The sequence below is a fragment of the Myxine glutinosa genome, chromosome 13 (genome assembly GCF_964187855.1).
Source record: "Myxine glutinosa chromosome 13, kmMyxGlut1.1, whole genome shotgun sequence".
NCBI lineage: Eukaryota > Metazoa > Chordata > Myxini > Myxiniformes > Myxinidae > Myxine > Myxine glutinosa.
Window position 1 is genome coordinate 10,573,693 of NC_136273.1, and position 12,664 is coordinate 10,586,356.

Consider the following 12,664-nt stretch of genomic DNA (forward strand, 5'->3'; position numbering starts at 1 on the left):
ATACACCTCTTCATTCACTATCATGTCTCATTCTCACGATATACACCTCTTCATTCACTATCATGTCTCATTCTCACGATATACACCTCTTCATTCATTATCATGTCTCATTCTCACTATATACACCTCTTCATTCACTATCATGTCTCATTCTCACGATATACACCTCTTCATTCACTAGCATGCCTCATTCTCACTATATACACCTCTTCATTCACTATCATGTCTCATTCTCACTAAATACATCTCTTCATTCACTATCATTTCTCATTCTGACCATATACACCTCTTCATTCACTATCATGTCTCATTCTCACGATATACACCTCTTCATTCATTATCATGTCTCATTCTCACGATATACACCTCTTCATTCACTATCATGTCTCATTCTCACGATATACACCTCTTCATTCACTATCATGTCTCATTCTCACGATATACACCTCTTCATTCATTATCATGTCTCATTCTCACTATATACACTTCTTCATTCATTATCATGTCTCATTCTCACTATATACACCTTTTTGTCCGATCCCACCCCGATCCCGATCCCACCCCGATCCCGATCCCACCACGATCCCGATCCCACCACGATCCCGATCCCACCCCGATCCCGATCCCACCACGATCCCGATCCCACCCCAATCCCGATCCCACCCCAATCCCGATCCCACCACAATCCCGATCCCACCACAATCCCGATCCCACCACGATCCCGATCCCACCCCGATCCCGATCCCACCACGATCCCGATCCCACCCCAATCCCGATCCCACCCCAATCCCGATCCCACCCCAATCCCGATCCCACCACAATCCCGATCCCACCACAATCCCGATCCCACCCCGATCCCGATCCCACCACGATCCCGATCCCACCCCAATCCCGATCCCACCCCAATCCCGATCCCACCCCAATCCCGATCCCACCACAATCCCGATCCCACCACGATCCCGATCCCACCACGATCCCGATCCCACCACGATCCCGATCCCACCCCGATCCCGATCCCACCACAATCCCGATCCCACCACAATCCCGATCCCACCCCGATCCCGATCCCACCCCGATCCCGATCCCACCACAATCCCGATCCCACCACAATCCCGATCCCATCCCGATCCCACCCCAATCCCGATCCCACCCCGATCCCACCCCGATCCCACTCCAATCCCGATCCCACCCCGATCCCAAACACATATCCCACCCACAGTGTGCAATAGCTGCGGATCCTTTTCCAAATGTCCCGACATTATTCGGTCGCGGGTGCGATGTAATCTTCGTATGACAAGGAGGGAGTAGAGACCCTCGGACGTGGAGAGAAACGGAGAAAGGAAATAAAACAAAATTAAATGCTGAGGTGGAATTGAAGACATCGATCGGGGTCGCACCATTCATACATAATATAAGATCGATGGATGTACGCGAGACATACGGAGACATGTGGGTTGTACAGACGGAGTCGTGAGGAGCGATGGGAAAGAATGGAGGGGGTGGTGGTAGGGAATGGAGAGGGTGGTGGTAGGGAATGGAGAGGGTGGTGGGAAGGAATGGAGAGGGTGGTGGTAGGGAATGGAGAGGGTGGTGGTAGGGAATGGAGAGGGTGGTGGTAGGGAATGGAGAGGGTGGTGGGAAGGAATGGAGAGGGTGGTGGTAGGGAATGGAGAGGGTGGTGGGAAGGAATGGAGAGGGTGGTGGTAGGGAATGGAGAGGGTGGTGGTAGGGAATGGAGAGGGTGGTGGGAAGGAATGGAGAGGGTGGTGGTAGGGAATGGAGAGGGTGGTGGGAAGGAATGGAGAGGGTGGTGGTAGGGAATGGAGAGGGTGGTGGTAGGGAATGGAGAGGGTGGTGTTAGGGAATGGAGAGGATGGTGGTAGGGAATGGAGAGGATGGTGGGAAGGAATGGAGAGGGTGGTGGTAGGGAATGGAGAGGGTGGTGGTAGGGAATGGAGAGGGTGGTGTTAGGGAATGGAGAGGATGGTGGGAAGGAATGGAGAGGGTGGTGGTAGGGAATGGAGAGGGTGGTGGTAGGGAATGGAGAGGGTGGTGGTAGGGAATGGAGAGGCTGGTGGGAAGGAATGGAGGAGGTGGTGGGAGGGACCAAAGGCTGATGACGCGGTGCCGAGAACAGACGCGCGCGCGGGGCTCCTCTCCTGGAATGGCCGCGATCATCATGATGGGAATCGTGATGAAAAGGCTCATCCGATACTGCCGTGAGTGACACCGACCGTTGGACATTTGGTGTATCATCCTCCACGACATTCATCTCTGCAATTACACCGATGATGATCTCCGATTTATATCAGGTAATTAAACCGACAAATGTATAAATGTATAAATGTATATATGTGTGACCGAGTCTTTGTGCCGAAATACGTCCTCCTTTTATTTATATAATATATTGATACGTATTCTTCTTAAGCGATTAACGTGTGTTCGTCCAAATGTACTTGTATTACTATGTATATATATAGAGCTCGCTCTATGACAAAGGACACACGGACAGGACAGGATGGTCCATTAAAGTAAGAGGGACAGTCTGGAGAAGCCGCGTCCAGATCGAGCAGAGCGAGGGATCATCAGGTCACGTCAAGTCCGTTAATTGATCAGACCAAGAATGACCGCACTGTGGTAACAACCTGCGACAAAATCAGGTAACCGGTCGATTGGGAAACACACACTTAATGCGATATTAAATAATTAACTCGACACCTCTTATCCATGTCGGCCTCCGCCACAGTTATATCAGAGCGAGCTGGTTCGTCAGGGATTGTTTATCCCCGATATGGGGCTGTTCAAAATTACGGAACTGTGGCGGACACAATGCCAGCGGGTCATAATTCCGCGCACCAGTGGGTGACGCGAGCGACCGGGCGTGGAAGCAAGGCTCGGGCCACGCCCGGAGCAAAGGAGTCATGAGGCTCAGGGTTGAACTGAAATACATGCCCCGCCTTTCGGCCGACCGGCCACGCCTGAGGGCAAGGCATGGCCTCGGGATATATACGCGGGCTCCAAAGTCGAGCCCGCCCAGTGCTTACGTGCGAGCCTTGAATAAAGTGTTTGGCTTTGTTCAACGCGTCGTGGCCTACCTTATTGGCAAACGAGTTGTGTGTGCATAGCACCACACTGGTGACCCCGACTGGTTCAGCCGTAGCTGACCCCTGAACGCACCATGGCTACCGATGCTGTCGCCGTCAAACTCCCAGAGTTCTGGGAAGCACAGGCCGACGTTTGGTTTGTGCAAGCCGAGGCCCAATTCCAGCTCCGGGGCATCACGGCGGACGACACCATGTACTTTCATGTGGTCGCCGCCCTCGGGCCCGGCACTGCAGCCCGCGTCGTGTCCTTCCTTCGGCACCCGCCGGGTACCCACAAGTACGCGGCGCTCAAACGGCTTCTCCTCACCACGTTCGGGCTCACAGAGGCCGACAGCGCCGACCGCCTCCTTGACCTTCCCGCCCTCGGCGACACACGACCGTCCATTCGGATGGATTATATGTTGTCCCTTCTTGGAGACAAACGCCCGGATTTCCTGTTCCGAATACTTTTCCTCCGCCAGCTACCTGCACAGGTGCGGCTCACGCTGGCTGGTTCGGCCATAACGGAACCCCGCGCCCTGGCCAGAGAGGCGGACAAATTTTTCGCGGCCTGCGACATGCGGCCGACGTATAGTGCTGCCGTAGTGGATCCCGGTGCGGAGGCTTCAGCGCCCCCTGATTCCCTCGTGGCCGCTGCTACGCCCCACCCACCACCGCCATCACGACCGACGCAGCAGCCACCACCGGGGCAAACCTGGTGCTATTATCATGCCAGGTTCGGCCGCAAGGCCCGGGTGTGCCGCCCGCCATGCTCTTTCGACGGGTCGGGAAACGACCGGGCCGGCACTCACTTGCGGCCATGAGCGTCGGCCATTCCGGCAGCCTCCTTTTCATCATGGACACCTCGTCTGGTCGTCGATTTCTGTGCGACACTGGAGCGCAGGTAAGCGTCCTCCCTGCCTCCGCGTCCGACAAGCAAGCCGCGGGCCGGGGCCCCACCTTGCTCGCCGCCAACGGAACTCCCATCCGCACATTCGGGAAGCATTGTCTCTCGCTGCGGTTCGGGCAACAGCGCTTCCAATGGTCTTTCGTCACCGCCAGTGTGCCAATGGTCCTGCTCGGTGCAGATTTCCTTTGTGCGCATGGGCTGTTGGTGGACGTTAAGCACAGACGCCTCGTCCAGGCCGAAACCTTCAGCTCGCTCGCTTGCTCGCTGAGCGGCTCGTTGAGCAGCTCACCAAGCGGCTTACCAAGCGGCTTGCTGAGCGGTTCCATCCCGGCGAGGGTGGTCTGTACGCTTTCGGCAGCGGACGGGTTTACCCGCCTCCTCGCCAGATTCCCGGCGCTCACGCGGCCCACCTTTTCAGCAGTGGCCGTCAAACACGGGGTGGAACACCATATTCCCACCGTCAGACCACCGGTCTATGCCCGAGCGCGCCGCCTCGACCCAACGAAGCTCACCGTTGCGAAGGCGGAATTCGCCACGCTGGAGCGGCTGGGCATCGTCTGGCGTTCCAACAGCGCATGGGCCTCACCACTGCACATTGTGCCCAAGCCCGGCGGCGGATGGCGGCCGTGCGGTGACTACCACCGGCTCAATGACGCCACCACCCCCGACCGCTACCCGGTCCCGCACATTCAAGACTTTTCCGCCTGGTTGGCGAAAACGACCATTTTTTCCAAGGTGGACCTCATCCGGGGCTACCACCAGGTGCCCGTCAAACCGGAAGACGTACCGAAGACGGCCATTATAACACGTTTCGGCCTCTTCGAGTTCTTGCGGATGCCTTTTGGGTTGAAAAATGCGGCCCAGGCGTTCCAGCGGCTCATGGACAGCGTCTTGCGCGACTTGTCCTTCGTCTACGTCTACCTGGACGACATCCTAGTCGCGAGCGCGTCCCGGGAGGAGCACCTGCTCCATCTCCGCATGCTCTTCGAACGCCTGGGCCAGCATGGCCTGATAATCAACCCCGCGAAGTGCCGGTTCGGCGTCACCGCTATCGACTTCCTGGGGCACCGCATCACCAGGCACGGGGCCATTCCTTTACCGGCCAAGGTGGAGGCGGTCAGGAGTTTCCCGCGCCCCCGCACGATCAAGGGGCTCCAGGAATTCCTGGGCATGGTGAATTTTTATCACCGCTTCGTGCCCCGCGTCGCCCAGCTCCTGTGCCCCCTGCACGAGGCCCTCCGGGGGAAGCCGGGCAAAGGTGATATCACCTGGACGGAGCAGATGGACGCGGCGTTTGCGGGCGTGGAGCTGGCCTTGGCCAACGCCACCATGCTGGCGCACCCGGTGCCTGATGCACCAATCGCCCTCACCACTGACGCGTCAGACTACGCGGTGGGCGCGGTGCACGAGCAGTGGGTGAATGGTGCTTGGCAGCCGCTGGCGTTTTTTAGCCGGCAGCTCCGCCCGCACGAACGCCGGTACAGCACCTTCGACCGCGAGCTTCTCGGGCTCCACCTAGCGGTCCGACACTTCCGCCATCTTCTCGAGGGCCGCCCGTTAACGGCCTTCGTCGATCACAAGCCCCTTGTTTTCACGATGGCCAAGGTCGCCGAGCCGTCGTCGGCCCGGCAGCAGCGTCACATCTCTGCCGTGTCCGAATACACGACGGACATCCGACACGTCGCGGGTAAGGACAACCCGGTGGCGGATTGCCTTTCCCGGTCCGTCGCAGACGCGGTCCACCTCGGGATCGACTATGCCGGGATGGCGGCGGACCAGACCGCCCAGCCCGACATCCAGGCCTTTCAGACCGCCATAACGGGCCTCCGCGTCACCGAGGTACCGTTCGACGTCACGGGCACTGCCCTCTTGTGCGACGTCTCCCTCGGCCGGCCTCGCCCCATTGTGCCCGCTGGCTGGCAGCGCCCGGTTTTTGACGCCATCCACAGTCTGTCCCACCCGGGCACGAAGGCCTCCCAGAAGCTGGTCGCGGCAAAGTTCGTGTCTGGCATGGCCTCCGGAAGAACGTCCGTGACTGGGCCAGAACGTGCCTCGCGTGCCAGTGCGCAAAGGTCCACCGCCACAACCTGGCCCTGTTGGCCCCGTTTTTGGTGCCCGAACGTCGGTTCGACCATGTCCACTTTGACTTCGTGGGACCTCTGCCCCCCTCGCGGGGTTTCACCCACCTCCTCACCATGGTGGACCGCACCACCCGGTGGCCGGAGGCCATGCCATTGGCGGCGACGGCTGCGGCTGACGTCGCGCAAGCTTTCATCGCCACTTGGGTTGCCCGGTTCGGCGCCCCCTCGGACATCTCGTCTGACCGCGGCCCCCAGTTCACCTCGGAGCTCTGGGGAGCGGTGGCGCAAGGGCTCGGCGTCAAGCTGCACCGCACCAAGGCCTACCACCCCCAGGCCAACGGCCTGTGCGAGCGCTTCCATCGCTCGATGAAGGCCGTGCTCCGGGCCAGCCTCCGCGCCGGCAGCTGGGCCGACAGGCTCCCCTGGGTCCTGCTGGGCCTCCGGACGGCGCCCAAGGATGACCTGCGTGCGTCCTCGGCGGAGCTGGTTTTCGGACAACCGCTGCGGGTACCGGGCGAATTCATCCCCGACTCCACGGCACCTTGGTCCGCGACGCAACAGCGCTCCACCCTTCAGGGGACTGCCAGGAGGTTCGCCCCGGTGCCAACGGCGCACCACGGTTGCCCGCCCTCACACATCGCCCCGGAGCTTCGCACGGCGGAGTACATTTTTGTCCGGCACGACGCCCACCGGGCACCGCTGCGGCTCCCATACGACGGGCCCGTCCGCGTGCTGGAGACCAGGGACAAGCACTTCACCGTGGACATCGGCGGTACTCCAGATCGCATCTCTGTGGACCGCCTCAAGCCGGCCCACCTCGACCTGGACCACCCCCCGCCAGCAGCTCTGCCTCTGCGTCGAGGCCGTCCCCTGGCGGGCGGACCCCCGGCACCCCCCACCCCCGCTGTCCCGCCACCCCCCAGGCCTGCACGCATCGCCAGAGGGCGTTTCGGCCGGGTCATCCGGCTTCCCCGCAAGCTCACCCTTCAGGTGCGCGGGAATTCTGGGGGGACGCGTGTGGCGGACACAATGGCAGCGGGTCATAATTCCGCGCACCAGTGGGTTACGCGAGCGACCGGGTGTGGAAGCAAGGCTCGGGCCACGCCCGGAGCAAAGGAGTCATGAGGCGGCTCAGGGTTGAACTGAAATACATACCCCGACTTTTGGCCGACCGGCCACGCCCGAGGGCAAGGCGTGGCCTCGGGATATATACGCGGGCTCGAAAGTCGAGCCCGCCCAGTGCTTATGTGCGAGCCTTGAATAAAGTGTTTGGTTTTGTTCAACGCGTGGTGGCCTACCTTCTTGGCAAACGAGTTGTGTGTGCATAGGACCACATAACGATATTTTTTTTTCGTAATTTGCATAACATAATGCTAGATTACCTGTGTTTTGACATACCGTGCGTGCATTCTGACGGGCTTGATCCAACATTACTATTAGTCGACATATCATTAGATTTTTTGGGGTCTGTCATCGTGAGTAACACTCGACCCAAACAAAGCCGATGCAAATCTGAAGCAACAAACCCGGGCGGTGTATAATCGGCGGAGGTCGACATGCCTAATGTGTTAGGCCCACCAGAAAACCAAGATGGCGCCCATATATTTTGTCTCGGTGGTCGATGCTCTGGTGGGTGGAGTCAAGCGATAGATGTGGGTGTGGTCCGGCAGCAATCCGACCAATGGGTGCACATTTCAAAAATCGCCCCCCCCCCAACAAGAACCCCAACAACAACAATAACAACAACAACAGCAGCGCAAATCTCTCTTCCAGACCTGCCACATGATGCAGGTAAAACCGGCAATTAGGTGCAGTATTTGATCAGGAAATGGTGAGTAGGATACCGCATAGCTGTACAGGTATATTGAAGTGCAGTATATACATCTACACCTATAAAAGGCAAAATTCTCTCAATCTCTCTCCCTCTCTTTTTGTATGTTTTATGCACGGCCACAGGGATGTGAGTGGGGGGGGAGGGGGCGGAGTCGGTGGAGGGCCTAAATTGTTAATTATGTGCCGTGTGGCGTCATCCGGTGGCGGTGGCAGAGGGTTTTACATTTCCCTTTTTTTACCTGGCCAACGCTAAGATGAATGAAACCACTGTTCGCATGGGTAATATTGCCCTCCTTCCCTTGTCCCCTTCAAAAAAGAGGCACTGTCAAAGCCCTCCCCTAAAAGATTTGGTTGTTCCAGCCACACCCATTGCTGACAGGTATATATAATCAAGCACACAGCCATGCAATCTCCATAGACAAACATTGGCAGCAGAATGGGCCGTAATGAACAGCTCCGTGACTTTCAATGTGGCACCGTCATAGGATGCCACCTTTCCAACAAGTCAGTCCGTCAAATTTCTGCCCTGCTAGAGCTGCCCCGGTCAACTGCACATGCTGTTATTGCGAAGTGGAAACGTCTAGGAGCAACAACAGCTCAGCCGCGAAGTGGTGGGCCACACAAGCTCACCGAACGGGACCGCCGAGTGCTGAAATGCGTAGCGCGTAAAAATCGTCTGTCCTCAGTTGCAACACTCACTACCGAGTTCCAAACTGCCTCTGGAAGCAACGTCAGCACAACAACTGTTCATCAGGAGCTTCATGAAATGGGTTTCCATGGTCGAGCAGCTGCACACAAGCCTAAGATCACCATGCGCAATGCCAGGCATCGACTGGAGTGGTGTAAAGCTCGACTGGAGTGGTGTAAAGCTTGCTGTCATGGACTCTGGAGCAGTGGAAACACGTTCTCTGGAGTGATGAATCACGTTTCACCATCTGACAGTCCGACGGACTAACTAATCTGGGTTTGGTGGATGCCAGGAGAACGCTCCCTGCCTGAATGCATAGTGCCAACTGTAAAGTTTGTTGGAGGAGGAATAATGGTCTGGGCTGTTTTTCATTGTTTGGGCTAGGCCCCTTAGTTCCAGTGAAGGGAAATCTTAACGCTGCAGCATATAATGACATTCTCGACGATTGTGTGCTTCCAACTTTGTGGCAACAGTTTGGGGAAAACCCTTTCCTGTTTCAGCATGACGATGCCCCCATGCACAAAGCAAAGTCCATACAGAAATGGTTTGTCGAGATCGGTGTGGAAGAACTTGACTGGCCTGCACAGAGCCCTGACCTCAACTCCATCAAACACCTTTGGATTGAATTGGAACGTCGACTGTGAGCCAGGCCTAATCGCCCAACGTCAGTGTCCGACCTCACGAATGCTCTTGTCGCTAAATGGAAGCAAATCCCCGCAGAAATGATCCAACATCTAGTGGAAAGCCTTCCCAGAAGAGTGGAGGCTGTTATAGCAGCAAAGGGGGGACCAACTCCATATTAATGCCCATGATTTTGGAATGGGATGTTCGATGTTTGGGTGTCCACATACTTTTGGTCATGTAGTGTATATATATTTATTGCTGGGCTTAGAGTGTGTGGGACTGAAAGTAGGAGGATATGTGACAGAGTGGCCCAGGTTGCCTTGAAAGACTCACTTTGAATTCGGAGGACGTTTATGGAGGCACGTCGAACGGTGTAGGTTGAGGTTATGGGTGGTGGTTCATTTCAGCCTAAAGGGGTAGTGACTGAGCGTGGAAGAGAAATGGAATTGTGTGTGTGTGTGTGTGTGTGTGTGTGTGTGTGTGTGTGTGTGTGTGTTTTGCACGAGTGTGTTTTTGCTTAAGCGGAGAATGTTGTAAGGGTAGGTGGTCGGTTCGTGTTGTTTTTTGTGTATGTGTGTGTGTGAGTGATCTGGTTTGTGTTATGTTGGTGAGTGGTGAAGGTTATAAAGGTGGGTGTTTGAGTGCTCCACCATGTTTACTTGCTTGGTGCTGTGGATTTTGGAAGTGGAGGCGATTTTGTTGTTGTAGTCTGTGTTAGCACTGGCTGGGGGTGGGGGTATGTACACATCCAGGTGTAGCTGCCGCATGTGCAGGTGTAAGTGCCCCTGCTGGCCCACCTTAGCCGACCGTATAGAGGTTGATGGGCCGAAACGGGATGATGCTTAGGACCTCGACTGAGGACCCGGTCAGTGAGACATATACAACAACAACAACATGCATTTTAAGGCCATGTTCCCTGCTAGAGCGGGGGTTAGCCTTGCGGTCCCCATGACAATCTTCTCCATTTTGCCCTATTTTCTGCATCTCTCCTTGTTAACCCCCTTGCCCGCATTTCTTCTTCCACCATCTTTAGCCAAGTCTTTCTCGGTCTTCCCCGTCCTCTACTTCCTTCTACATTAACTTCCATCACTCTTCTCAACCAGTCACTTTCATCCTTCCTCAATACATGACCAAACCATCTCAACCTGTTCCTCTTCACAGCATCAATCACAGGCAATATTCCCATCATCTTTCGCAATTCATCATTTGTCTTCCTCTCTCTCAACGATACTCCGCACATCCATCGAACCATTCGCATTTCCACCCTTTCCAGCCTTCGTTGCTGCTCTACGTTCATTACCCATGTCTCGCTCCCATAAATCATAACACTTCTCACACATGCAGCATACACCTTTCCCTTCAGCTTCAGCGACACTCTCCTCCTCATCAGCACGCCACTCAGTTCCCGAAACTTCTTCCATGCACATCTCACTCGAGCAACCGTTGCCGAGTCTGATCCACCTTCTCCATTCAGCATGTCTCCGAGGTAGCAAAATGTTTTCACACCTTCCAGCTTCACGCCGTCTCCAAGATCCAACTCAACATTTCCTCCATCTGCAGCTCCCTCTGTGCACACCTTGCATTTGAATGTAGCTGCCACACTGGTTAATGACCCTCTCAGACCACTACATTTTTGATGAACCCACTCAGCACACATTGTACATTGAATGGAGTTCACTCCGACACCCTTCCTGCACACAGCACACGGCCACTTCCCAGTTCTTTCCACCTCACCACATGCTTTACCACTTGCCATCACCTTTGTCTTTCCGATATTCACCTTCAGACCTTTTGTCTCCATACATTCCTTCCACTTGTTCATCTTTTCCTTCAGTCCATCCATACTTTCCGCAATCAACACCAGATCATCTGCATACAACAACTCCCACGGTAAACCCTCCTTTACGGTCTGAGCCAGCACCTCCATCACAGCTACAAATAGTAGTGGACTTAGTACCGACCCCTGATGCACTCCCACCTTCACCTCAAACTCACCACTGTTCCCGTCCTTCGTCCTTACAGCTGTGCACGCTCTTTTGTACATTGCCATCACTACTCTGATCAACCATTCCTCCACTCCTAACTTCCTCAATGCCCATGTCAATACTTTGCGTGGAACCCTATCGAATGCTTTCTCCAGATCAACAAACCCAAAAAACAACTTCTTCCTCTTATCCATGTACTTCTCCTGCAACTGCCTCACAATGAAAAGCGCATCTGTCGTTCCTCTTCCTGGCATAAATCCAAACTGCATTTCGTCGATCTTCACTTTCTTCCTTATCCTCCTCTCCAACACCCTTTCCAATACCTTCATTCCATGCTCCAATAACTTTATCGCTCGGTACGAGCCACACTCCAGAGGGTCACCTTTCCCCTTGTATAGAGGGACGAGGGTACTCAGTTCCCAATCCACTGGAATGCGGCCTTCTTTCACCACCAGATTACAGATCTCTGTCATTCTCTTCACACCCCAACTTCCTGATGCCTTCAACATATCTCCCACAACTCCCGTCGGCCCTCCTGCTTTTCCACTCTTCATTGCTTTTATCGCTTCCTCAACTTCCTTCTCAGTTATCTTCTCTGCCGGTCCTAAAACTGGGTTACTCTCTATGTTGCCATCCCATTCATTCTCTGTATTCAACAGCATTTCCATATATCTTTTCCATCTTCCTTTAATTCCATCTGGGTCGACAACGATTTGTCCCACTTCATCCTTCAAGCAACTCACCCCCATCACATCACACCTCTCTTTCGCTATCTGCTTTGCAATCCTGAATACTGCTTTCTGACCCTCTTCCGAATCCAAGCGTTCTCCGAACATTTTCCTACATGCCTCCTGCGCCTTTGCTACCTCTTTCTTTGCAGCCTTCCTGGCTGCCTTATAACTTTCATGCTCTGCTGTTTCTGCTCCCGTACCCTTCGCCTTCTGCCACTCTTTGAACTTCTTCCTCTTCTCGTCAATCCTCTTTCCAACCTCAACATCCCACCACCATGTTTCCGAGTGCCTCGGTGGTCCTTTTGTCCATCCACATACCTCACCAACGGCTCCCAACAGACTAGCTTTCATTGACATCCAACCACTTTCAAGCTCAACCACATCATCCTCTACCCTACTCAGCCTCTCTTTTAATGCCTCCCTTACTGTCACCTCTTTCAACCTCCACACCTTCATTCTCGGTTGGTACTTCACCCGCCGAGCTCTCCTCGCACCTTTCACCCTTATGTCGCAGACAACCAAGTGGTGCTGTGAAACAGCCTCCTCCCCCGGGATCACCTTTGTGTCCCGGAGGTGCCCCCTATCTCGCCGACGCACCATCAGGTAGTCAACGGTTGTCGTCGACCCACCTGACGTGTATGTAACAAGCTTATTGTCCTCTTTCTGGAACTCAGTATTACAAATCAACAGTGAGACATATACTATATATATATATATATTGTAGCGGTT

General features: G+C 55.0%; 1 protein-coding gene across 1 annotated transcript in view; it reads left to right on the top strand.

The window, feature by feature from the left end:
- Positions 1-2,276: 2,276 nt before the first annotated feature.
- The window catches only part of LOC137438589 (ral guanine nucleotide dissociation stimulator-like 1), an 87,662-nt gene continuing 77,274 nt past the window's right edge, over positions 2,277-12,664 (top strand). The window contains exon 1 of the mRNA XM_068133754.2: positions 2,277-2,312. Coding sequence (XP_067989855.2) covers positions 2,289-2,312 — 24 coding nt within the window. The 5' untranslated portion in view covers positions 2,277-2,288. The remainder of the gene's footprint in view (positions 2,313-12,664) is intronic.